Source organism: Arxiozyma heterogenica (genome assembly GCF_036370985.1).
Source record: "Arxiozyma heterogenica strain weizmannii chromosome Unknown scaffold_16, whole genome shotgun sequence".
NCBI lineage: Eukaryota > Fungi > Ascomycota > Saccharomycetes > Saccharomycetales > Saccharomycetaceae > Arxiozyma > Arxiozyma heterogenica.
The window spans coordinates 133,062-160,111 of NW_027042669.1; the positions used below are offsets into that span (position 1 = coordinate 133,062).

General features: G+C 31.5%; 8 protein-coding genes across 8 annotated transcripts; 3 read left to right on the plus strand and 5 right to left on the minus strand.

Moving 5' to 3' along the window:
- Positions 1-734: 734 nt before the first annotated feature.
- Positions 735-1,775, plus strand: HST2 (histone deacetylase HST2; the record flags this gene model as incomplete). The annotated part of the gene is made up of 1 exon (XM_064857844.1): positions 735-1,775. The coding sequence occupies one exon, from the start codon at positions 735-737 to the stop codon at positions 1,773-1,775; it is 1,041 nt and encodes a 346-aa protein (XP_064715204.1).
- A 92-nt stretch (positions 1,776-1,867) lies between these two features.
- On the minus strand, positions 1,868-3,664 carry ULP1 (SUMO protease ULP1; the record flags this gene model as incomplete). Its single annotated transcript, XM_064857845.1, has 1 exon — positions 1,868-3,664. One exon carries the CDS (start codon positions 3,662-3,664, stop codon positions 1,868-1,870), a length of 1,797 nt encoding a protein of 598 aa, XP_064715205.1.
- Positions 3,665-4,145: 481 nt separating this feature from the next.
- Positions 4,146-4,772, minus strand: PWA37_001205 (Rab GTPase family protein; the record flags this gene model as incomplete). The annotated part of the gene is made up of 1 exon (XM_064857846.1): positions 4,146-4,772. The coding sequence occupies one exon, from the start codon at positions 4,770-4,772 to the stop codon at positions 4,146-4,148; it is 627 nt and encodes a 208-aa protein (XP_064715206.1).
- A 916-nt stretch (positions 4,773-5,688) lies between these two features.
- Positions 5,689-12,273, minus strand: PWA37_001206 (uncharacterized protein; the record flags this gene model as incomplete). Its single annotated transcript, XM_064857847.1, has 1 exon — positions 5,689-12,273. The coding sequence occupies one exon, from the start codon at positions 12,271-12,273 to the stop codon at positions 5,689-5,691; it is 6,585 nt and encodes a 2,194-aa protein (XP_064715207.1).
- A 1,822-nt stretch (positions 12,274-14,095) lies between these two features.
- Positions 14,096-15,157, plus strand: LSP1 (lipid-binding protein LSP1; the record flags this gene model as incomplete). Its single annotated transcript, XM_064857848.1, has 1 exon — positions 14,096-15,157. The coding sequence occupies one exon, from the start codon at positions 14,096-14,098 to the stop codon at positions 15,155-15,157; it is 1,062 nt and encodes a 353-aa protein (XP_064715208.1).
- A 304-nt stretch (positions 15,158-15,461) lies between these two features.
- On the minus strand, positions 15,462-17,303 carry AEP3 (Aep3p; the record flags this gene model as incomplete). The annotated part of the gene is made up of 1 exon (XM_064857849.1): positions 15,462-17,303. The coding sequence occupies one exon, from the start codon at positions 17,301-17,303 to the stop codon at positions 15,462-15,464; it is 1,842 nt and encodes a 613-aa protein (XP_064715209.1).
- A 1,468-nt stretch (positions 17,304-18,771) lies between these two features.
- On the minus strand, positions 18,772-19,710 carry GLC7 (type 1 serine/threonine-protein phosphatase catalytic subunit GLC7; the record flags this gene model as incomplete). Its single annotated transcript, XM_064857850.1, has 1 exon — positions 18,772-19,710. The coding sequence occupies one exon, from the start codon at positions 19,708-19,710 to the stop codon at positions 18,772-18,774; it is 939 nt and encodes a 312-aa protein (XP_064715210.1).
- Positions 19,711-21,704: 1,994 nt separating this feature from the next.
- On the plus strand, positions 21,705-26,732 carry PMD1 (Pmd1p; the record flags this gene model as incomplete). Its single annotated transcript, XM_064857851.1, has 1 exon — positions 21,705-26,732. One exon carries the CDS (start codon positions 21,705-21,707, stop codon positions 26,730-26,732), a length of 5,028 nt encoding a protein of 1,675 aa, XP_064715211.1.
- Positions 26,733-27,050: the final 318 nt, after the last annotated feature.

The window sequence follows — 27,050 nt, forward strand, 5'->3', positions numbered from 1 at the left end:
TACAGTAATAATATAAGATATATGGTTCTTGATTATGCTATCCACAAATAATATATACACTACACTATGCTTGAGGGGTATTACTATATTTAAAGTTTGTAAATATTTTTAAAATAGGGGACTGTTGTCGATTAAAGACTTTGTAATATTTTGTAAGTTAACAACAGAAAATTATATGCTATATTAGGTGTCTTGACAGACCATACATTATGATTAGCAAAATATTTTTGGAATATCAATACTGTTCGTCTTTTCTATATATAAACCATAATAAGAATGATATAATTATTCTTTGCAATTTTTGTAGCATCAAAGTCTCAAATGATTTTGATTTAATAGAAATATTGAATATTTCTCATTATTTAATAAAAATTTGTGTGCATCTTGTGAAGAATCTTTTTTTTTCTTATTTTTTCTTTCCTTGGATCAATTATCAGTAAGCTGGAACTAGTCTTGAGAACATAGAGTGACTACTTTTTCTCTTTTATCAACTGTTCGTATTACGAAGTAGTATTAGGCTAAGGAAAAATAGACTATATATAGTTCATTAAATAATGACGTAAAAGAAATATATATATGTCTAAGAAAATATAAAACTCAATATAAAAGAAAAAAAAAATTGAAGTACAGTTAAAAAGCTGAAGAATATCTTACATCAATTTGCTGATTGACTATATTTGAATCTTACATATATTAGAAACAGGTGCTAACTTTATGCTATATAAGTGAACATAATGGTGGAATCAGGCGATATAAAGAAGACAAATCTAGATGTCATCTATAGGATTGTCAAATTTATTAATAATAATCCAAAGAGTAAAATCATTTTTATGGTAGGTGCTGGAATATCTACCTCCTGTGGGATCCCTGATTTCAGATCCCCTAAGACAGGTCTTTATCATAACTTATCTAAATTGAATTTACCATACGCAGAAGCTGTATTTGATATTGATTTTTTTAAAGAAAATCCCAAGCCTTTCTACACGCTAGCACAAGAATTGTACCCAGGTAAATTTAAGCCATCAAAGTTTCATTTCTTAATGAAGTTGTTTGAAGAAAAAGGACATTTACAAAGAATTTATACTCAAAATATCGATACTTTAGAAAGGCAAGCAGGTATCAATCCAAAATATATTATTGAAGCTCATGGGAGTTTTGCTGCGAATCACTGTACCAAATGTAACAAACACTTCAAGATGGAATATTTCAAGTCAAAATTGTCAACTAAGAAAATAACGGATGGTGGTGTAGAATTTGATTACGCTAAATGTGATGAATGTCAAGGGTTGGTTAAACCAAATATCGTGTTCTTTGGAGAAAATTTACCTAAAAGATTTTTTAATACTTGGGATCAAGATTTGGAAAAATTAGAAAGTCAATCTGATAGTAGTAAAAGTGACGATTATATGATTGTTGTGGCAGGAACATCTCTTGAAGTTTATCCATTTGCCAGTCTTCCAATAGAAGTCCCTGGTACTGTCTCACGATGTTTGATTAATTTAGATATTGTTGGAGATTTCAAAGATAATCCACGAGACAAAGATTTAGTGTTTCAAGGTACATGTGATAAAGCATCCCAATTAATTGTATCAAAGTTAGGTTGGGAAGAAGATTTAAAGAAAATTTATGAAAATTTCGAAATAGAAACAATTACTTTAAATACAGAAATGTCTAAGATTGTATCAGAAATGAAGAATTTGCAATTATGTGAGATTGATTTTGATAAAACTAATATCTTAGATAACAAGCAAGAAGAGAAGAAAGAGAAAACCTAGAATGCTTCATAAAAATAATATCCTATAACTATATATATATATATATATAGTTATGTATTTATATTTAGGATTTGATGAAGGATTATTGAATCCTACCCTTTTAATATTAAATGGCCAATATAATTTCTCATATTAACAGCATCTTTACTAGTAAATGTTAATTCTGAGTCTTTGCTCAAATACAACGCATTCATACAAACATATATACCACAATCGAATCCGTTTGGTTGTTGTGGACAGTCACCATGTATTAGTTCGAAGTTTTCGCCTATAGTATTTTTGCTCTCTTCAATAACATAACTTTTCAACTTATTTAAAATTGTCAAACTTATCGAACTAGGTCCTTGACTCAAAGAATCTACGTAGATAATTCTCTTCCTTTGAATATCAATGAAACCTAACGCCCAATGCGATTCATTTAAATTTATTGGAACAAAAATCTTCTTCAAATTTTTTATTTCAACTTTCTTCCTCTTCATCCACCTTCTAACACCTTGATATCCTCTTTGTGATAGATTACTATAAAAAAATGAATTAAAAGCAACCGTCTGTGGAACATTCCGTTCTATATATTTCATGAAAAATTCAATAATTGTATCATTTAACCATCTTCTCGGAGCTAACGTCTTAAAATCACGGATGGTCACTTCTATGTTATCTTTACTAAATAAGATAGCGTTGTCATGCCTCTGTAGAGTTGATTTAACGGAAGACAAATCTTTGTCAGATATATTTGGTATTAAAACTTGTTGTTCTCTTTGTTTCTTTGCTTCTTCTTCTCGTTGCTTTTTAATTTTATTTTGGATTTGTTTTCTTTCTTCGAGTAATTGTTTATAATTTTTAAATTCATTTTGTAGACGTAGTAACTCTTTCCTGAAACGTTCACTTTCTTCTAAGTATTTTTCACGTTTTCTTTGTAAGGATGCTTGTTTATATTTTCTTTCTTTTATGAATATTAAATCATCAGAATTATCTTCATTATTTACTTTAACTTTGTCTATTTTGTTCGATGGTTGATGATTTAAAAGGACATGTTTAATCCTTTCAGTTAAATCAATAATAGATTTTTTGAAAGAATGTTCATTTTTTGTATCAAAGCTCTTTCGTTTTTTCAGTTCATTTTCTAGCCATTCTTGTGATAGTTTCTTGTCTTCATCAATTAGCCTCAATTGATTTTCTCTTTCGTCTGCAATAATCTTAGGAATTTGATACTCACCATTAAATATCTGTCTTAAATATGAAACTTCTCTTGAATAACCTCTTTTGATTAATTCTATATCGTTGCCCAGGTTATTAGTGGATCTATTAAATAATTTATCTCTTCTAATAAAAGTAGTTCCATAATTATTAGATTGAGAAGCAGCATTTGAACCTTTACCAAACTCGGTAGTCTTCCATTTATCCCAACCAAAGGGATCTTTCGAAAAGGTTAATGATTCAACCTTTTTTGAAGTTACATTAGGAGCGGGATTAGCATGAGATTCCTTTCTATTCTCTAAATCTAGTTTTCTTTGTTTGTTTGTAATGAATAGATACCCTTTTTCACTATATCTTTTCAACTTATTGCTGCTAGTATGTGGTCTACTATTAAACAATGTTTTGCCTGCAGATTGGACAATATTAAATACGCTTGTTGAACTGGAAGTATCAGGAGATGATTGACTGGAGGAGACATTTTCGTTAGGCGGAAGTGAATGTTCTAAGTCAGAGACAGTCAACGACCTGTTCATAACATAGGAATTATTTATACGTCTCTTTGGGTTATAAAAGGATACACTACGTGCGTTTTTATCAATATCAAATTTTTTTACACTATGGATTGATATTGGTGAGTATATTGGACTGTATGGATTTGATAGTTTTGGTTTCTTATAATTCGCAACAGACATTTGGATTCAAAAAAACACACATATGTTTATGTTTACAGACTTTTTTCGTGATATTTATGTTAATGTACACGGTTGAAAGACTCTAAGACTTTTATTGTTCTATCTCTGTTCTATATCTTATTGCAAAGTCTCTTTAATTGAAAAGTTTTTGCTTTTTTTCACTTCTTCAATGATGTTTAATTTTTGTCTAATAAAATGGATAAAGAACAATAAATCTGTATATATAAAAAGAGATAGAGAGATAGATAATCCAGAGTTAGGCAATTTTGAAATAATTATAAGACATATGTCTACTAATAAGCTTAATAATTTATGCATACAGTAAACCCAAAAAAAGTTAGTGTAATAATTAAGGAAAGATGAATAATAGATATTTATTATATATAGATTTAGATATAGAAATAAAGATGTAGAAAATATGGATACATATGCAAAAAAACAAAAAAAAAGGTAGGAAAAAGAAAAAAGAGAAGAGGAAGTTTTAACAACAATTTGAACTTGATCCAGAACTTTCTGACCCAGTCTTGATCTTGACATTACTATCTTTAGAGGTACCGGCATTGTTAGACATGGCATTTCTATCTATCTTATCTTGGATCAATTTAGCTAGAGTAAAGAAGATTTCATTTACATTAGAATCATCTTTAGCACTGGATTCAATAAATGGTAACCCCAACTCTTGTGCCAAAGCTTCACCTTGTTCATATGAAACCACTCTTGTATCCATGTCGCTCTTATTTCCAACTAATAGTAATTGAGCATCATCATTGGCATGGTCATTGACTGTTTTGAACCATTGTTTCACATTAGCAAAAGTTCTTTCATCAGTAACGTCGTAAACTAAAATAATCCCCATGGCACCACGATAGTATGCTGTGGTTATAGTACGAAATCTTTCTTGTCCTGCAGTATCCCATAACTGTAATTTAACCTTCTTACCGTTGATGTCTACAGTTTTAATCTTGAAATCGATACCGATTGTTGTTATAAACGATGGGGAGAACTTATCTTCCACAAATCTGACTAAAAGACAAGATTTCCCAACACCTGAGTCACCTATTAATAAGATTTTCATAATAGAATCATAGTTTTTATTATTGTTTGACATCTTATTTCTTTTTTTCTTGCAAAGACAAAGGAATATCTAGTTGTTTGAATAAATGAATAAATGTTATACGGTAGGATGGATAGTTCAGGTAAATAAGCAAACGTCAAAAAATATTTGAAATGGTAGTAAATTATTATAGCGTTTTTATTTAAAATAATTATATTATACCCCTCTAACCTTCACACACACTTTGTATTTTCTTTTTTATTTTTACAATTATTTATTTAAGCTCGTTTTTTTATCTGTGACCTTTGGTTGTTTCACTTTAGATCTTCACAATAAAGTGTTGTACTTACTTCCAATTGAGTCGATTGCTGTGCCTTGATATACCTTATGTATTGTTAGAGGCCTTTATACAGGAATAACTGCTGTAGCCAAATTTCCTTCCTTTCAAGCAATCTGCAATCGTGTCTCTCTGGGTTTTTCACTCTTTTGATTTTTTGATCGTTGCTCGTTTTATTCAGAATTTCTGGTTCTCATTCATTTTTCTTTTTTTCTGTCGTGTATTTCTTTTTTTTTTTTTGAGGTTGTCTGTTTTGGGAAAAAGTCGGTCACCTAATGCGGAATATTGACGGAATTGAAGAACCTCTTACAAAAGAAACCAAGTCACGTGCTTGCATGAGAATATTTGGCAATCTTTTCCTGAGTGTCACATTCTTTTGAATAAAATTATACTAAATATACAGCCTATCATGCTGTATATACAGTAATATATATTGATCGTAATCATTGTTATTAGATATATGTATGTATGTATGTATGTATGTATGTATGTATGTATCAGATGTATTATATGTATTTAAGCTTTGATCAACTAGAGACTATAAAGCTGAATTTATCTTTTTATGTAATTATTTTTAACATCTTTTATTATTTCATTAATGTTGTCCTTTTTTGTCTTTTTTTATCTTTCCACTTATGCATAATAACTCCTCCATAAGACACCTTCTAAATCTTCTAATTCTTCATCTGTAAATTGTGTCCTATCAAAATACCAAGTATCAGTTCGTACTTTTTTAAATTCAGAGATAATGTTTTTTGCTGATTTACCAACAATACCACTAGTTCTGGCCCATGAGGATAATCGAGATAATTCTTTCGGTATCCATCTTGGTAAGGGAAACACATATGGGAAAGCAGATATGATTGAACCTAATCCAATAATACTACCATGGATCATTGTGTTACTTTTAGAAAGTTTTTGCTTTTCTTCCCATGTGTATCCATCCAATTTAGAGCTGAAGTTATGGATCAATTTTTGTAATTCTGCCTCATTATCGATGTTGTGCACAATATCGGATAATACATCTGCTGCACGATCGCGTACTTCCACGTATTGTTCGTTATAAATATTCATTACAATGAAGTCCGTGATTTTGTTTCTTTGTGCCTCAGTCAGTTGTAATAGTTGAGATGACAGATAATGTTCAACAAATGCAATTTGTAACTTCAATTGATATGACGATGGTGCAGAATTGAAAATCTCGAAATCACAGATTAGATTTAGTATGTCATCGATGTTGTCTTTTCTTGATGGGATGTAAGCTATTGCCAGGAATAAAGTGGCAACATCTAATCCAGCCAATTTACAAACATCTTTTTGTAATAAAAACCTCATTAAAAATGGTAAAATATATTCTGCAATATATGGAATAATAATGACTTTATTAGATCCACTTGTCATTTCTTCGATCCAATAAAATATAGAAGATGATAAATAGAAATATCTTGTCTTTAAAATCTCTTGTGATGATAAATCTTCCAACTTTTCATATTCAATATCAATCTCGTTAAACAGCATTCTAATTACTTTATCTAACCTTTTGGATACATGTTTCAATGGTAATCCTAGCCCTGTACGATTATCTGTCTCATTTTCAACGTGTAATAGGGTTTTGGAGTTGTTTAATGAAGGTGTGCATTCATTCTCAATTATAGCAGCAAATAATTTGGCAGTGGCAGATCTTATTTGATCATGTTGATAATCAAATCTGATATGTTCTAGTAATTGTGAAAGATCAGGTGACCGTAGTCCAATACCAGACAAAATATTTCTATACATTAAGATTCTTGATGCCTGATGAGCCACTGTGTCTTGATTAGCATCAAGGAATAATTCATTTACATCACCTAAATTAGCCAATAATGTTTTACATCTTCTAATATCAATAGTGGTTGGTATCCACCAACAAAAAGTGCTCCAGATCTCAAATGAATCTTGGTTCAGGTCATGCTTGACATATTTTGCCAAATATTTATTAATAAAATCATTTAATAAGTCTAGTTCTTTTTTTGATAAATATTTGCTACCACATATTAAAGCAGCAAAAATTTCAACAGACATAATCATTGAAGATTTGTCATATCTATCATAGCATTTATCACATATATCAAATAGATCTTGTAAACTTATATTTTGAGTAAAATTTTTAGAAAATAGAATAACAACTAGCACAAAGAAAGAAACATCCCCAGTACTGAAAACTGTACGAGATTCATTGTCTTGGATTAAAGTATTTGTAAATTCATGTAACCATTCTTTGGTAATCATATTGCCTAATGTTTTTACAATTTCAATTTCATTTGCTTGTAATTTAATATCTAAGGGTTTATTAATCAAAACTTTCATTTGACTTCCCCAACATAACCAGCCAACATATGGGGGGGCATCGATATAATAATTCGGTGATTCTGCATTGTTCATCTCTTTCTTAAATGATTCATTAAATGCATCAATACTTGTGTCTATTATCTTAATATATTTGGGATCATATTTATTTTGATGTGCCCTATTGATATCATATTCATAATCAGATAGAGAAAAGATCTTATTAAAAATAGTGGTGAGTGATCTAGCAACCAGGAAGATGATATCTGGATGTTTACCATTAGTTTGTCTGAAAAGTGTTGATATAGATTTAGCATCAGTGGTAATTTCTAAGTTTGATTCAATTCTAGAAATGAATCTCACTATTATTAAAATTAATCTCCATGACTTTTCACCAGCTTCACTTAAAATATCAAGTAATGAATCTTTTAATGATTGAATAAGAAACATATAGTAGTTTCTTTTATTATTTTTTAAAGTTTTTACTGTTCCAACATATGAGGTGATATCTAAATCCGGTGGTTCAATGGAAGTAAACATTTGTTTGTCATGGATGCATACACTAGATGGGAATTTTAATCCTGTAACGTAATCATTCAAAACTTTCTCGGCAACTATAGACACGTTCAAGTCATTAACTTTTAAACAATCAATTAAAAGCAATACCAATGTTTGCAGATTCTTAAAATCAAACATTAATTTTCTGTGAATTTTTTTTAAAAGAAGCATTTTGATTGTAACTTCTAGTCTCTTAGTGTTACCCTCTTCCAAATTCTCCTTAAGGAGACTGATAAGTGATCTTATTATCATTGGGTAAGAGCCGATTATTTGTTTCATACATTGTGTTATGGTTCCTTGAGCTGAGTTGTGAATATCAGGATATGAAGATGTAGATAAAACTATCATATCCTTAAATAAACTAGTTTCAATTTTGGAAGGATATCTGTTTGAAGAATGAAGCAAAACACGGTTTTGGTGTAACTCATTAACTTTAACTGCGAAAAACATCCTAGTATATGGTTCTTTAACATCAGCCAATGATTGAATGTTTTCTAGGAAATCACTCTCTATAAATAAATTCGAATCATCGTTAAAAATTGTTTCTTGGCCAACGTCAGTGAAGAAAACTTTAACACCATGAATAATAATCTGATTCATAATAGTGTTACTTTCATGGTAAGTTCTAATGAATTCATATAACTTGTGCAAAAAGGCACCTATTTTCGACCTTATCTTATGTATCTCAAAATATTGTTTATGCTGTAATTTTTCTTGGAAGGTATTGCCAAAATAGTAATTACATGTAAATATATCTAGCTCTCTAAACTCTGGTGCTAGTTCCGCACCGTTATCATCACTACCTTCTCTTATAACAGTACTTTCAAAATGTGCTGGAGTACAAAGTCCTGAAGGAACCTCAGATACATTTTCACCAGCAAGATTATCACCACCAAATATTAATAAATTTTCTTTATTGGTGGGAGTTCTTGTTATATTAATATTATCAATTTTAAAGCCAGGTGTGTTCTCTTTCCCACTATTATCAATATTATCATCTTCTTCCCATTGAATGGAATTAAAATTTTGCAAGATGGAATACTTATGAGAATCAGCTAGAGCATTACTAAATTCACTAATTTTTAATTTATTTTCAGTAAAATCAGGATCAAACAACAAACTTATGCCAGACAATGCATGGGAAAGAATTAAAATGAACTTTTGGATTGTATCACAATGTAGAGTATCAGATTTAGATGATTCTAGTAAATTGTTAATCTTTTCCATGCACCAAGAGGAGATATTATCAAATATTTCAATACCAGCTTGAATTTCCTTGTCATCAGGAATAAACCATTGGAAATTCATGTTGGCAGAATCGTATTTTCTGTTATCGAATTGTAAAGCACCCCATTTTTCCTCATATGGAATGTTACTGTTAGGTGCAAACAAACGAGACTCAACGACTTCAGTAATAGTTAGGGTAGTAAGAGTTGTGTGTACCATTATTGATGTAATTACATCTAGTGGTGGATTCGTAATTTTCTCATAAACATATTTCATAAATTCAATTAATTCATCCTTTACTTCTAAAATAGTCTCATGAGATTGTCTTAAAACATCGTTAATAGAATTTAGATACAGAACCAACTTAACATCTCTTAATTGGATTTCAGAAGAGCTTCTCACGGAACCAGCACCTCTTTCGATTTGTTGCTTGATATGGTGCATTAGATTGGAAATAATACTTTTACTTAATTTGTTGTTTCTTTTAACTAATGCAGCCAGTGGAGTAGAGATAATTTCATAATTTGGTTCTCTTTCTCTAAATGCATCATTATCCCAATATATCTTTTGTAAATAGTCAGCAAAGTATTCAAACATTGAATCATCCATAGATTCGATCATGATCATTGTTGTTTGGTTAATTTTGGTTGCCAAGGGATCTTCTATCTCAACGTCAACCATTTGGAACAACTTGTTAATGTATGCTGCTAGACAGTTCTTTAAAATTGTAGTAGAGCCTCTAAATGCATTCATTAATAAATCTGGATCGTATTTAAATTGAGAAGAGTTATGATCATCTTTTAGGAACGCAAAATGTTGTTCAATTAGAGGAGCGGTATTGGATTCAAAATCAATGTTTTCATTTTCTTTAACAGGGCATTCTAATGGAATAAAAGTAGCTATAGATACGATTCCATTAATCAGATTACTGGTCAGATTCATATCATTCATGTCTATTTTCTGAATCAACAATGATAAGATATGAATCACATGAATTCTATAAAGCTTATCTACTACCATGTATCTAACAATTCTTGTGAACTGCTTTAAAGATGCGATAATTCTGTGTCTAGAATTGATAAATTCTTCAGCAAAGGAGTCGTAGATATCGATAAGAACCCTATCAAATATTAAATGTGAATTTTTGGGGTTTAAGTTCAATAAATAGGCAAGACTAGAAATGTGATAGTTGGCGATATCCGCATCTTTATTTTGTGATCCGATCATTAGAATTTTCAACATTATTTTAACAATTTGTTCATTACTGTCGTTCGTGAGAAAGATTTTGTGATTTAGTGTTGGAATAGATTTATCTTTAATAAACTGTTGTTCAGTCTGCCATCTTTTATGATACATTTTAATGAATCCATGAACAAATTTAGCTATAATTCTAGTCCAAAACCCATTATTTGAAGGATGCACGAAGGTCTCTATTGAATTAATCAAATTAGTCAAATACTGGAAAAAAAAATCTGTATGCTGTCCATTTATGGAATATATAAAAGGTTTGACAGTTCTTGAAAAGGAATGGATTTGGCCATCCGATCTTAGGTGACCTTGTAATCTATTAAACAAAAAGATCATCTGTTCTTTAGTGAACAGTCCATACTGATTAAAGCTGGCCAACAAAATTGGATCGATTTCCTTATCTGAGACAACAAACCTTGAATGGAAATTCTCTGATGTCGAACCGACAAAGTCGTACATATGAGTGTCCACTGCGACGTTGGGACTTACTGAAGTCCAGATAGAGAAACAAAATGGGAAATAATCTGTTGTACTATTACCGTTACTGATGTTGGCATTGAAAGAATTTGTGCTCTTGTTGGAATCTGTTTGGAAATGGAAAGGGACAAAAGAAGTGATCATTGGTAGTACTATTGGCATTGTGGATGGAGCAAGACTAGACAACAATTTGTTCATTGAATCCGATACGATATCCTGCCCCATGGGGAAAAACGGTCTGGAGATGTGAGCCAATTTTAATAATAACCTGAAAAGTTGTAAATCTTCCTTTGATTGAATATCAAAACGAACATATTCTGGATCAGGATACGGTAAGAATTCACAGATAAAATCGAACAAAGGCGTATGGTCTAATTGTAAGCCTTTTTCTTTTAAGACTTGGGTGAAATTGTAGGTTTTATCCTTTGATTCGATCAATAATTCCAATGTTTCTACATATAGCTGTCTATAAATCTTTTGGCCCTTAGTCAAGGAGAGATAGTAGTATGTGGATATCAAAGCCTTTCTTAGTTCCAGAGGCAAGGGGAAATCCAGGCAATTTTTCAATTCGTTTGTCCAATGGTTGACATTAATGATAAACGAGGATCTATTAGTGATTTTACCCATGACATTGAAGTTGGGGCCCATAGTGTCTAAATAGTCATCTTCGTTAGATATCTCTCCTTCCTCCAATTCCAAACATTCTTCTAATTCGGCATTCATGTCGTCATCATCTATTACATCTGTATCGTCCACATCGTCAACACTACTAGTATTTCCGCTACTATTAATATGACTGGTGGTGGTGGTAGTGGTAGTGGTAGTGATAGTAGTAGTGGTAGTGATAGTAGTAGTGGGAGTAGTAATGGGATTGGCAATGATGGTTGTATTAGTAGTTGTATTAGTAGTACCAATACCATTATTACTACTGCTACTACTGCAGTTACTAGTACCATCACTACTAGTATTACTAGTACCAATATTTATTATTGCAGAAAGATCATTGTGTGAGATGGAGATAAGACCTTGAATATCCAAAGAGGCAATTGAGATATACAGATTTATTATAACATGGTAGATATAATTAGCTTGGTCCAGATGATTTTCTATAGAATACGGTAAATGGTCTTTAGGGACAAAAATGTGGCTAGTTTTATCTTTGCAGTACCACTTAGAATTTCTATTATATATTTCGGTGAAATCTTTATCCTCCTTAGGGAAATCTAAGTTATAAAACGAAATGTTTTTGTTGTTGATGGTTAAGTTTGCTGGTCGGTTGGTGGTGGGAGTATTGGAGAATGTTTTTAATTTTTTGTGAATTGAGTCTGGATTGTTGACATCGTTACCGATGTGGTTTGTGGGTTCGACTGTTCTTTTTCTCATTGGTTATTGAGAACGAATATAATCGATATTTTTTTATATATATAATGAACAGTTGACTATTTCAGATAGAAAGTGATTAAAGGGGTCTGTCTATAAGTAAATGTTCTTAGAATTAAAAAAAATAAAAACAATAAAAAATAAAGAAGGATCTGTATAAATGAATAAGTATGCTTGTATGTGTATGTGTGTGGGTATGTGTGTGTGTGTATATATCAAATGGTAGTATGACAGTGATAGCAACCTCATCGCTCTCGAGACGTTTAAAAAGGAAAGTTTTTCAGTGATTTCTTTTTTCTTCTGTTTATTCCCAGCGATTTCCGAAAAACAAAATTCGGGAAAAAAGAAAAGACAAAAAGTTCACAGATAAAAACAGAAACAGAAACAGAAATAAAACAATATGAAGAAAGGTTACAATCGAAGAACAATTTAATGGGAAACAGAATGCATGGTTTGAAAAATATTGAAATAATGTACAAAAAAGTAAACGATTGTTTGTAAATATATATACATATGGTCTGTTTGATTCAAATTTAAAGGTAAGACACTAATATTCGGCTAAGAGATCAAAATGATGTTATTATATATGTATATACATGGATGGAGAGAGAGAGAGAGAAATATAAGTGTATGTGTGTTTGAAAAAAATATTTGTAGATATTATTTTGGTTATATAATTTCTATTTTTAGTATTTTTTTAACATTTTTGTTTATTTTAGGGAGTTTAAGAGGAATAAATAATATAATTTTTTTTTTTACCGAAAAGATTTTTGTGGAAACTTCAGGAAAAAAAAAACATTTGATAGAGTAAAGATAAACTCATAGAACAGGACCAATATGTTAAATCTTCATAAAATAGGATCTTATACAAAGAGAAATTATTTTTCTTTTGAAGCCTTTTTAAGTTTTCATCAAAACTTCACAGCAAGCTCCTTCTATATAACTCAGATATTAAGGGAAGTAAGCTAATCAGAGGCTGTTAAGGTAAATACAACATCCTAGTTTAATACATTCTAAGGGCGAATGTATACTAGAGAAAAATAAGTAGATAACAACAGAAGAACATCCTTACCCATCTATACTCTCATAGATAACAGTACTATTTTCATCGTTATTCTGAAACCTTCTGTTCTGTTCTTTTTTTCTTTAATCTTGTTTGATGATTATGGCGCGCCCTCTGTTTTCACATGCAAACCCAACCCTAAAAAAGCATTGTGTGCATTCGTTTTCTTTTTCTTCTTTTTTTTTTCTCTTGTTGGTGTTTCCGAGTGCATTCCGCCTTTCCCGCGGAACTTCCGCTCAGGAATCCCTAATCCTTTTCTTCCGTCCGCCTCTGTCTCTCCATCCCCCTCCCCTTTTTTCTTTGTTTTGTTTTTTTCTGTTTTATTTATTTTTTTATTTTTTTTATTTTTTGGGTTTCCCTTTTTTCCCCTCTTTTTGTTTTCTTCTTGTTCTTCTTCGCCGCCGTCCCCCCCTTCCCCTTCAATCTTGACTTTTGCTATCGGTTCTTTCTGAGTTCTTTCTGTGTTGTTGCCGGTTGTCTGCAACTTCTATCTAGTCATATATATATATACAAAACCATGATGGTTACTGTTACCAGTACAGAAAGATATCATCAACAACTGTTATATCTGTAACTACAACTACAACTACATCTGCAAGTATTACAATAACTATTACTATTACGATAAGTAATATTATTTCCTTTTTTTTTCGTTTGTTTTTTTGGGTTTTTTTCTTTTAGATTTTATTATAATCTTACTTAAAAGAAACATACACATACATTCTCTCTCTATCTCTCTCTCATCACATTTAACACATAGCAATGCATAAGACTTATTCTTTAAGAAACTCAAGAGCCCCAACGGCCTCTGAACTACAAGCTCCACCGCCACCACCATCCACAACCAAGTCCAGATTCTTCGGCAGAGCCTCCTTAGCCTCCACTTTCAGAAAAAATGCTGCTGGTAACTTCGGACCAGAACTGGCTCGTAAGTTGTCCCAATTGATCAAAACAGAAAAGGGGGTCTTGAGAGCCATGGAAGTCGTCGCCAACGAAAGACGTGCTGCTGCCAGACAACTCTCTTTATGGGGTGCAGAGAACGACGAAGATGTCTCTGATGTCACCGACAAACTAGGTGTCCTACTATTTGAGTTGGGTGAACTACAAGACCAATTCATCGACAAGTACGACCAATACCGTATCAGTATGAAATCTATCAGAAACATCGAGGCCTCTGTCCAGCCTAGCCGTGATCGCAAGGACAAAATCACCGACGAGATCGCCCATTTGAAATACAAAGACCCCACCTCTACAAAAATCCCTGTTTTGGAACAAGAACTGGTGCGTGCTGAAGCAGAGTCCTTGGTCGCCGAAGCTCAGTTGTCTAATATCACAAGAGAAAAATTGAAGACCTCCTATAACTATCAATTCGACTCAATGAGGGAATTAGCTGAAAAATTCGCTTTGATTGCTGGGTATGGAAAAGCCTTATTAGAGCTTTTAGATGACTCCCCTGTGACTCCTGGGGAGGCTAGACCCGCTTACGATGGTTATGACGCTTCTAGACAAATTATCATGGACTGTGAGGCCGCCTTGGAAGCTTGGACTTTGGATATTGCTGCCGTTAAACCAACCTTGTCCTTCCATCAAACTGTTGATGATGTATATGAAGAATTGGATGATGAAATAGAAGAACAAGAACCAGAACCAGAACCAGAACAAGAACAAGAACTAGAAGAAGAACCACCACTAGATGAAGAAGATGAAGAAATCATTGAAGATGACGTAGAACAACTACATCCAGAAGAACACGAGCAAGATGTCGTGGATGATGTGGAAGAACATCATCATGACGAAAATAATACTACTAATCCACAATTCTAAAAGAAAATAATAATAAACAGAACAATAAACAAATATTATATTCTATTCCCTTCAATCCATTTTTAATAATATAACCATAATCTTTTTTTTTTCCTGTAATCTTTTCTATTCTATTCTATCCTCTTCTATTTTATTTTATTTACATGTATAATCATTACGTAATATTTATCTAGATTTTGTGATTCTTTCAAAAAAAAAAAGTTCGTAAACTATCTTTTAAATTCTTAAATGAATATTATTATATCTTACTGTAATAAACTGTATGTACAAGGTTATATATATATATATATATATATATATATTGTTATCTTGGTTTTGAGAATTCGTCGTTTAATGCTTTATACCAATTTTTTGAGTATGATAATTTCTTATACGATGAATGTGTTATCGCAATCTTTTTAATTCGCTGTAAAAATTTCTGTTTACGTATCTTTGTCTCTGAATTGCTAATTATAAAATTTGATCTTTTTTTATTGTTATCGCCACTCTTTGAACAACCTTTAACTACATTTAAGAATCTTAACATTTTTCTTATATCTGGATGAGTCTTAGTCACATTCCACAATTGCAATTCATGGAACTGACATCCCTCAAATAAGATGGAATCTAAATTAAACGTTTCATATAGTTTATCCATTTTATTTAGTCTTTTCGATTTGATCTTTAAAGAAGCACCATGGTTATGATGATCATGACAAGGATCCACATAGTTGAACTTAATTATGCTTTGACATTTCAACTTCCAATAACTGTTGGGTGAATACTTTAACCCTACTCTATCCTTGAATAAAAGATTGATCCATTCATAAATTATCGGGAAATTCTTGCTGTACCCATTCCTTACGTGGCTCTTCAACAAAAGATTGAAACTCGTCAAATCTCCACATACTCCCAAATTCTCGTTGAACCATTTGTAGATCATCAAACAGTGGTCTAATTTACCCATATTGGATAGTGGAACAAGAAACAGATTCAAAGTTTGGTCATTCACTGAACAATTGGATCTGTTTGATCTAATGAAATCTAATGCCATGTTGAATTCTCCATTCTGTAAACACGATTTAATTATTATATTTGTGATCCTAACATTTCTTCTCATAGTCTTGGAAATAGCAGATTTTGTAATGTAATGATTGATCATTTCTTTAGGGAAATCCTTCATGATGTAAATTGAACTCCAATCGGTCACAGGAACATTATTTTGTTTCATAATTTGTACAAATTGCAACCTTCCAATCGACGTAGTCAAAAATCTCATAATCAATTCCCAAGTCTTGGAATCAATCTCAATCTCTTGTCTTATCATCAACTTAAGATAAAATTTCAATCCAATAATAATATCTTTACTCATTCTAATTTGATTATTTTTCAATAACGATGATATTAAAATATTAAAAGTTGTCAGATTGGGCCTTATAAACGGATGCAAATTAATGAACTTAAAGATCTCTCTCATCGATGCAAAATCCCAATGATTCTTAAAATAAAACAATATGTCGTTATACGTGTCTATCGTATGCAATGGCGTGGTCATATTATTCATTGGATTCGCCAAAGTTCTTAGAAGGTGTGGTAAATTTTGGTCTTTAATTATAGTGTGATGTGTTAATGTCCTTATATAGCTCGGGAATTCATTTGGGTTCAGTTGGAAATTAGGTAGTTGTGGCACTTCTAATAATAGTGAAGTTTTAAAAGAGGAGGAAATGGACGATGCACGGTCACTATTCTTATCTTGCCTTAACCAGGAATCGTTTAAGGGCAAGATTGAATCGTTTGGCAAACTTCGATAATTCGGTGTTAATTTGAATAAAAAGGGAATTATTCGATTAATAAAATTCTGATCTAATAATAACGCAAACTGTTTGTCTTTCAAAATATCAGTCTTCAAATTGTGATAATTTGTGGCTTTCAAAAAATCGTATTGTGAGTTTAAGATCTTTAATCTTTTAAATTTAGTTGAATTAATTAATACCAATTGTTGGTTAATTATCTTTTTGGTAAAATTGGAACCCTTACCAATCAAATCTTTATTATTTTTGACTATGGCAGTGATATCTTTCACACTAACGGCAGTAGCAGCAGCTTTAGTGTTCTTTGCTTTAATAATAGTAGTAATACTGAACCATCTTTTACATAATTGAATCATTATATCATAGTGAGACGATAAAGGAGTTGAGGAGAGATGAAGGCGAGAATGTATCAAATAGATATAATAGAATGTTTTCTTTTTATACCGAACACTATATGAAAACAAGTGAGTATACCCTTAAACAAATAACAATATTATGTACTAGACTTCTATCTCTATAGCAAAGCACTGTGCAGAATGGAGATCAAAAAAAAAAAAGGAAAAAGAACAAGAAAAAAAAGAGGAACTACTATAACGACTAAATGCCAGGACAACCGACATAACAACGAACTAAGAACTCGTGATTTTCGTTAAGAGAAGAAACTATTGAGTTGAACTTTTTGATTATCATTCATCACGCATCATCATCATCCTTATCATTTCCTTTTTCTTCGAGAAAAACGGCAGCTTTGCAAATTCCTCGAGCATTTTTGTTAATTTTTCATTTTTAATTTTTATTTTTTTGGAAAGTGAAAGGAAGAATCGGAAGAAACCGAAACTAACCAAAAATCCTCCAGAGCGATAAAACTCTTTTTAGAAGAAGTGAGAAGGGAATATATGTTTTGATACACATTTACACCAACTAATAACACTCCGTTGGACATGATTTGTACTATGGTTACGAGGGTGTAATGTTACTGGCGTTACTCCATAAATAAAAGAGTTTATTTTCTAAAAAGCTAATGGTCATAGGATTAATAATAAAATACATATATACACATTAAATATATATATAAGCACAATTCTTCCTTCCTTCATTTTTATTATGGACACCATAATAACGAATGGAAAAAAGAAAAATGGTTAACGATAATAAAAAAATTGTAGTAATCGATATAGTTAAAAAAAAATTATAATATCAATAATAATCAATAATAATAATAATAATAATCATAATAATGATTTTTTTTTTAAAAAAAAAAACAAAATAAAATAGATTTTTCAAATGGTTTTTCTTTTCTTCCTTTAAAGATCTGATCCACTCTGCCTTTTTCATTTTTCTTTTTCATTTTTTTTTCTTGTTCTATATTTTCCATCCCATGCAGACTGTATTCCTTTAACTTGTCATATAATAGAAAGTAATGTAAAAAAAAGATTGGAAGGAATATAGTTAGGTTAAGTGTATTCATAGAAGGTAAAAAGACAAAAAAAAATATTAATATCTTACAAATGTAGATCTGATGGAAAAGAAAAAAAAGAAAAAACGAAAGAAAAGACAAAAAAAATACATCAAACTTTTAAAGTAAGACAAAATAAAAAAAAACCAATTAAGGGGATATATCAACAATGATGATAGTTAAAGGAATAAAGAGAAACAAACACAAAATAAACAAGAAACAAAACTAGAAATAAATAATAATGCCAACAACAACATCGACAACGACGTCAACAAATTATATTTAATATCAATAAAAAACATGATATTTTGTAGTTATTGCTTGTTTTCATTTATTATTATTTCTGTGTTTCTTTTTCGATCTTTGGTTTATTTCTTCTTTCTACCACCTGTTTGTCTTGGTAGACTCTTTTGTGCAGGTTTTAGAATCTGGAAAGAACATAACAAACTTTCATCAACTGACATCATAGCACCAGCATTATCGAATTCACCACAGTAGTTTGGTGCACTAAATAATGTTACCAATTGTCTCTTTGAAAAGAATTCATAACCATCTTCAACAACTTGATGAGCTCTACAAATTAGTTCCATGTCTTGTTTTTGTAAAAATCTATTTACTACATCAGGCCCGAAAGTAAATGAAACACCTCTATCATTTTCCGACCAACCGACGATATCTTTATCTGGATCTGACCATAACAAATCACATAATAAACCGACGTCAGGGATATCTGTTGGTCTCATAACTCTTCTAATTTGTTCCATACTATTCAAATCCGGTGATAAACCACCATGCATACAAAAAATTTTTTCATCAATAATAGCGGCAATAGGTAAACAATTGAAACAATCTGTAAAAGTCTTCCATAGTTTAATATTATAACGTCTTTTACATTCGTCATAGAACCCATATATTCTATTAATGGACGCACATTCATGGTTACCTCTTAAGATAAAGAAATTTTCCGGATATTTAATCTTATAGGCCAATAATAGACAGATTGTCTCCAAGGATTGCTTCCCACGATCGACGTAGTCACCTAGGAATAAGTAGTTTGATTCAGGTGGGAAACCACCGTATTCAAATAGTCTTAATAGATCATAGTATTGTCCATGGATATCACCGCATATCTTAATGGGGGCCTCTAATTCTAGTAGGATTGGTTGTTTAATAAATATAGATCTTGCCTTTGAACAAAGATACCTAATTTCATGTTCTTCTAGATCCACTTGTTGGCCAGGTTTGGAGCCTCTTACTTCCAATAATCTGTCAATAATATTATCTACATCCACAGTTTGAGTGTCCATTTTGAATTTGTGTTAATTGTATTGATAAGTGAACAATATATATATATATATATTACAATGCAGATCTCGTATAAGTTTTTATTATTTACTCTTTTTTTTTTCCCCTTTATTCTTTCCTTCTTTCTATATGTTATTATTATTATTATTATTATATGGTTAATATTTTAGAAAGGGGGAAGGGAGTGTATGTGAGTATATGTATGGGGGAAAAGATGATAAAAAGATAGAAGATATTATTAATTAATTAATTAATTAATTAAATGTTCAGTTAATGGAATCAAAGAAATAGGAAAAGGTGATACCTGTTTTTCTTTTTTCCCTTCTTCTTTGATTTAATTTTATTCTTATCGTATTATTAGATAGGGTTGTTGTTCTCTTTCTATTAAACAGTCAATAAATAACGTAGAACAGTAATAAAAACAAACAGAACAAAACGAAATAAAACAACAACAACAACGACAAGAGACAGAAGATAAAAACAAATATATAGGTAATAGTTTAATGAGATTGACGTTAGGACGTATAGAGGAAAAGTGATGATCTTAAGACTAAGAATTATCTTTAAAAATAGATATAAACAAAGTAAAAGTAAGAAAACCTTTAAGTGTGTTAAATTTTTCTTTTTTGTTTGTATCTTCCTTTCCTTGGGGGGAACTTTCTTTTTTTTTTTTTTTTTTTCAATCCATTCTAAGAAAATAAATAAATAGATAAATAACTAAATTGAGAGGGAAAAAAAAAACTAAGAAAAAAAAAACAAAAAAAAAGAAAAATAAAAAATAATTTAAAACCACAAGACTCCGCAAAACCACGTGATGTTGGTGTATGGGTGTTCTACACATTAGACCAAAATATATACAATGCACACATATGTTCACTAAGCTACAGATAAACTAATTGCGGTAGAATTTAAGATGTATATTTCTAATATATATGCCATTTTCCTTTTTGCTGTCTTTTTTAAGACATGTTCACTGAATTACGCAAAAAAATAACACTACCGATTTGTTCCTATAAAGCCATCCGATGCACCCACGGTCTGTGTTATATTTCCTAGTACTCGTGGCGCAGTGGCTTTTTGTATGTGACGTCCCTTCTTCTCTTCCGCAACCTCTTACGGGAGACATCCGGTAGGTGGATGGGCGTGCCAGGCGTTCGAGCCCGGTCTGCGCCGTTGTTGCCGCCTCTTTTATTTTCTCTCCTTCGCAGCGAGAAAGAGAAAGAGAGGGAAAAAACTCTGCGACACCAAACGAACGGCGAAGAGAAGCTTTTCGACGTGAAATGATGAACGAAACTTTAGTGTGAACAATCTCTGAAGGCTCCCCGACTTTGCCGTTGGGTTGTCATAAGGATTAAAAACATGTTGCCTTCCTTCTGACATGACATCTCTTCGCTGTTGTTGGGGGCAATGTTTGTTATGTTTTTTCTTTTTTTTGTTTTTGTTTTTTTTGTTTTAGCTGTACTGATCTATGTAACGAATGTGTGAAGTATATATGATAGAGAAGGTATTACTATCTATAGATCGAAGGTGTGAGAGATCTACTGGATAGGGTCTTTTTGCTTTGCCAATCTTCATAATTATTATTATTATTATTATCTCTCTTTTAACTCAGAGTAGCAGCTAGTTGTTGCATTTATTTATTTTATATATATCTGTCTATAATGGATCCTTTTTCCTTTTTCCTTTTTTTTTTCTCATTCTTATTCTGCTTGCTGTTTTATTGACTATATATGTCTATTATGACAATAACATAAAAATAACTAAATAATCAAATAAATAAATAAATAGATAGATAAATAAATAAATACGTATGCTTACTGGAGGCATACTGTAATTGTGTTTATAATCTCAAATGGATCCAGAGAGAAACAAAAAAATAAAAGTAAAAAATAAGATAAAAACTTCCAGTACTTTATTCTATCAGATTCTAATAACGAAGCCACAATAGTCGGTCTATTATTATTTCATTGCAGATTACTGAAATAATATTCTAGAAATGCAATTATTAAGGCCTTCTTCCAGCGTATGCTATAAGTTGAAACTACCACAAGTAGATACTATCACATCTAATACTTTAATAAATGACGTAGATAAAAAGTTGTTGACTTTAAATTATAGAACCGGTGCTGCTACTCATCTGTCTAGATCAAATGTTTTTGTTCATGGTGGTATTATTATCCCATTAAATCTATCCGATATCACTACCAAATCTATTCAGGAGGAACTAATGCTATATTTCGCTAAACAAATCAATTCTTCTTCTTCTTCTTCTACCACTACCAATACCAATACTATTAATAATAATAATAGTACTTTCAGTTACTCATTAGATGATCCAATTTTGTCTACAAATTTTGATACTCTCTATGATTGGATTAGTCCAAATCTTTTCACTTTAGATCTAATCACAAGGAAATGGTCGCATTTCGACACTTTTTATCCAGAAGATTCGAATACACTGAAAAGATTGTTCCATTCGATTGTGCTTCATGATGATAAACTATACCTATTCGGTGGTCTTATCGTGTCTCCAACTAATGGCTACGAACTGATCGCATCAAATGAACTATGGGAACTAGACCTAACTACCAGAAATTGGAAACTGCATGACATCAACCCAGACCTCACTAGACGTTACAACCATTCCATGATGGTCCATGTGGACTCAACAGATACACCAAGACTCATTATTGTCGGCGGGAAAGATAATTTAGATCACAATATCGTTCTTGTTGATATTTTTAACATAAGCACCGGTGTTTGGGAGTCCTTGGATTGCTATAAATCTAAAGGTCAAAGAATCGTGACTAACATTAATGGAGTACCTAACGGGATAACCAAATCAAATAATGTCCCTGTGTTGATAGATAAAGATATCGTTCGCCAAAATAACCCAAATGAAACTTCTCTGGATGGGAACCCTCACATCAACACCAACCCTAACACGAGTAATAGTAATGGTGGTAACAACACTGGTATAGATCAGAATAATAAAAACGTTATCGCTTCTACTTTAGCTACACTCAAGAATAACGATAATTCTACACAAAATGATTGTTCATCGGATCAGAATATAGTGTCTGATATCCCAATAATTGTCTACTACAATAGAAATGAGAGTAATAACAACTCAATCTGTGATCAAATGCCAAATGAAGGAGAAATACCGTCTCCAATTGTAGCATTATCATTATTACCAAATTCTCAAGGTTTAAGAATGAATTCATTTCAAGATAAAGAAACCTTAATGATACCGTTGAATCTAAAAAACTTATCAATATCATCATATAAAAAGGGACTCATTTTAACAGGGTTTTATCCTACAACAAATAGCTCAGATTTTCATTGCTATCTTTATGACCTATCGTGTGCATTCTGGACAAAAGTAGCTATTGATTGTCCTGATAGTGATATTAACCATCATAGATTTAATGAACTATTTGTTTGGAAGTCTCATCATAGAGCAATTGTGTTAGGTACAGAGATCGATGATCATTATGGTCCAACTGTACAAAGATTTGATTATTTATTATCTTTCAGATTAGCAATGATGAACGTCTTAAAAGAGGTTCCCAGATATATACTGGATCATGATAAGGGAGAAATGGTTCCTTTAATTCCAGAATTGGATAGGGAATCACCAATATTGAGAAGAAACAAATCCAGTAATACTTTATCAAATAACAGCCCATCAAACAATATATCACAATTTGAAAATTACATTAAATACATAACCACACCTTTAGAACTAGAGTCTACTAGTTCTGTGTTTCCACCTTATGCATTAGTCCTTGGGAAGGATTCAATGGAAGTCTTTGGGCAATCTATTTCTGATTTTGAATTTATATCGTCTAATGGAGAATCTATTTCTGTGCCAATGTATCTTTTAAGGAAAAGATGGGGCAGATATTTTGATATGTTGTTAGCCAGAGCATATTCACAAGTACATAAAAAGCAAAACCCACAAGATAAAAAAAAATCGTCTTCCCAAAAAAATACAATCAACCATTCAAATATCACAAAAAAAAAATCACCGGCATCATTCAATTTAAATACAAGGAAAAATGACTCACCATCTTCTCACAATAGTGATGGAAAATTATCACCTTCATCGTCAATCCCCAATTTATTGAATTCAAAATATTTAACTACTGATAAAAATAATTCTAATCTATTGAACCATCAGCATGCTACAAGATCGAATAATATGACAGATATTCCTATATTTCGAGTTCCATTCCAAGATTCCCACCAAACTAACACACATATTAAAGATACTAAATCTCTGAAGAAAAATAGCACTTTGAATGTAATTCATTCCAGTAAACCACACCAAAGGAGATCATCTTCTGTTTTGGGTTCAATAACACATTTAAGAAATACTGCTGGAATTGAATTTGAAAGACGTGCTTCTCATCCAATAGACTTTGACTCTTCTCTTACCAGCAATGTAGTTGATAAGATCAACATGTCTTGCACAAGTCATACAAGTAGAAGATCATCACTTCGAAATCTTCCAAATCCGCAATGTTCGAGAAGACCATCGACTATGTCACAAAATACTTCTGGTCGTGCATCAACACTATCTTTAGTAAGTTCGTCATCAGACAGAAGAGGAGCCAATGTTAATTCTTTAACTAGTCGTCATGATAGTATAGGAAACAATTCTGAAAGCTCCTATAATTCAGTAACTTATGAATTAATCAATGTTTCAATACCGTCTGGATCAATCCCACCAATGATTTCTCTCCCTCCTACACCTACAGGGTCAGTTAGTAGTGTTTCCTCTTCTCATTTACAAAGACATAATAATAATAATAATAATGTCTCTAATTTGTTGAACTCGATAGATCATACAAGGCCTCCAAAAACCAGACAGAATTCTCTTGAATTTTATGCTTCTCCAAGACACGTTTCGATATCTTCTAGACGTTCATCATATGAGTCAAGATTACAGTCTATGAAATCGGCAAGCAGTGCCAGTTTCTCTGAAACAATAAATGATCAAAGCATAATTGAAGAAGGTTTGTTTCCATCATCAAGACCCTCCACTTTTTCGCCTGCAGTATCATCATCACCATCTACATCTTCTTCATTCTCTGTTGCTGCATCGTCACATGGCTCAATATCATCCTCTAAATCTTTTCTATCATTGAATACTGATGAGTTTACATCTCATAATCCAATATTGGATCAATTTGATTTAGATCCTTTATTAATCCCCAGATCACTATATATGCCATGGTCAACTAAAACAGTAAAAGCATTCACTGAATTCTTCTATACGGGAAAAGTTAATGGTCAGTGGGATTTAGCACCCACAGTGTTAGATCTATTAATCATGTCATATTTATATGAAGTCCCCTTATTATATGATATGATAACTGAAGTGTTATATATGTTGGTTGGTAAAAAAGAGGAAACATTAAAATTAACAACAAAGAATATGATAAATGGATATATGGATATGATGCAAATATTCCATAATAATGAAGATATAGAGGGAGTTGAATCTTCATTAGCGGCGAATGAAAATTATCAGAACTTATTACAATTGAAAGAATCACTTGATAATATTAATAATGGGTTTGTAGACAAGCATATCTTAGAAAAATACATTTTAAATAAGCATGAGAGTAGAAAAATTAGTATTGTTGATAATGTATTAAATGGATATAGTAGTGTTTATCAGTCAGATATCTTGTCTATGGGTAAAAGAAGGAGAAAGACTGCAACAGGAGATAGTACTGATAAAGAAATGCCAAATATTGGTATAGTCTATTCTGGAGGGCCAAGAGATAGTCAAGACTCTCTAGGTTCCTTGCTGTATCTCCGTCACAAATCTATTATTAATCCAAGACGGAAAAAATCTAGTTTGAGTAAAGAATTAAATTTTGATATTTTAAACAGTGATGATAATACAAATATCATTAATAAACAAGAAGAATATATAGCGGAGCCACAAGATGATTTGAATGATCTTAGCGAAAAATTGAAGGACTTTAAGATCCGTGGGAAGAGTGTCTCTAAGGAGAAGAATCTTGATGAACAAGTACTTAAACCATCACTTTCTTCTCCTTGTTCATCGTCATCAGTCTCCAGTGATTCAGAAAATGAGGGTGAAGATGCGTATTCAATTGGTTCAATATCGTCTAGAAAGATAAGAAGAGAATTAAAGTTAGAAGAAGAACTCGATGAATCCATTGATCCCTTATTGAAATTAGGTAATACTGAAACTAGCAATAATCTATTAAAAAATTCTATTTTGAATCAACGTAATCTTCATGGAAATCGTGATGGATCCATTACATCTACATCATCTCCTCTTAGATTGAACAATTTTGATGGACCTGTCCAGGGCGATCCTAAGAGTAAGAATTCTAAAGTCCATGGATTTGATACAATTGCGGATAAATTTGAAGAAGTTCAGGATGTAACATTGGAGAATTTAGTATCAACTTCAGAAAAATCGATAATATCGATTGTGGATTACATCATAAAATTGATCTATCGTACTTCAGTAATGGTTAATGATACACGGTTGATGATACGTTGTATGGATTGCATTGAATTTTCCAATATTCTAAAAAAAATAAAAATCAATATGATAAAAGATTATAATAAATTGAGTCCAGTGAGGAAAAACACATCTATCAAGGTAAGTTCTTTATCACCGGTTGTATCTCCTCTAAATATGAATTATTCTATTTCTAAAGGAGTAGAACGCCAATCTAGTATTCATCTATTAAATACAGAGGAAGTTTCTACTACTCTCTCACAGAAAGTGACTTCTCAGAACTTACTTTTTGAAGAAAATAATGCTGAGAAGGATTCAAAGGGTACTACGACTTCAATTATCAGTGGTACTAATACTACTACTAGCACCACCACCACCACTAGTAGCAATCATAATCGTAGTATGAAGGATTTTCCAGAAGATAAAAGGGAAACATCATTACCATTGCCATCAATGTCTCTTACTGGTTCTCTAACGTTTCCATTTTTTGGCAAAAAACGATCCTAAAGAAATAATATCACATCATAAACTGCGTGTACGTATATTCTTTCATATAAATAGATAGATGTTTTATAAACTATATATATGTAATGTATTTTAATTGAAGTACAATTGTATATCTTTCAGTTAAGCTTATTATTCAACCAAAAAGAAAGAACGAGAAATGGGCGGCGCGGGGGGAGTCTGGTCAAGAACCATAGAAATGCAATAATCTGCAGTTATATATTCCATAATAACTTAAATATTTATGAAGTTATTATCATCATTATTATTATGTGTATACACATGCTTAACATCTTGGTTATCTATAATTTTTAAAATATA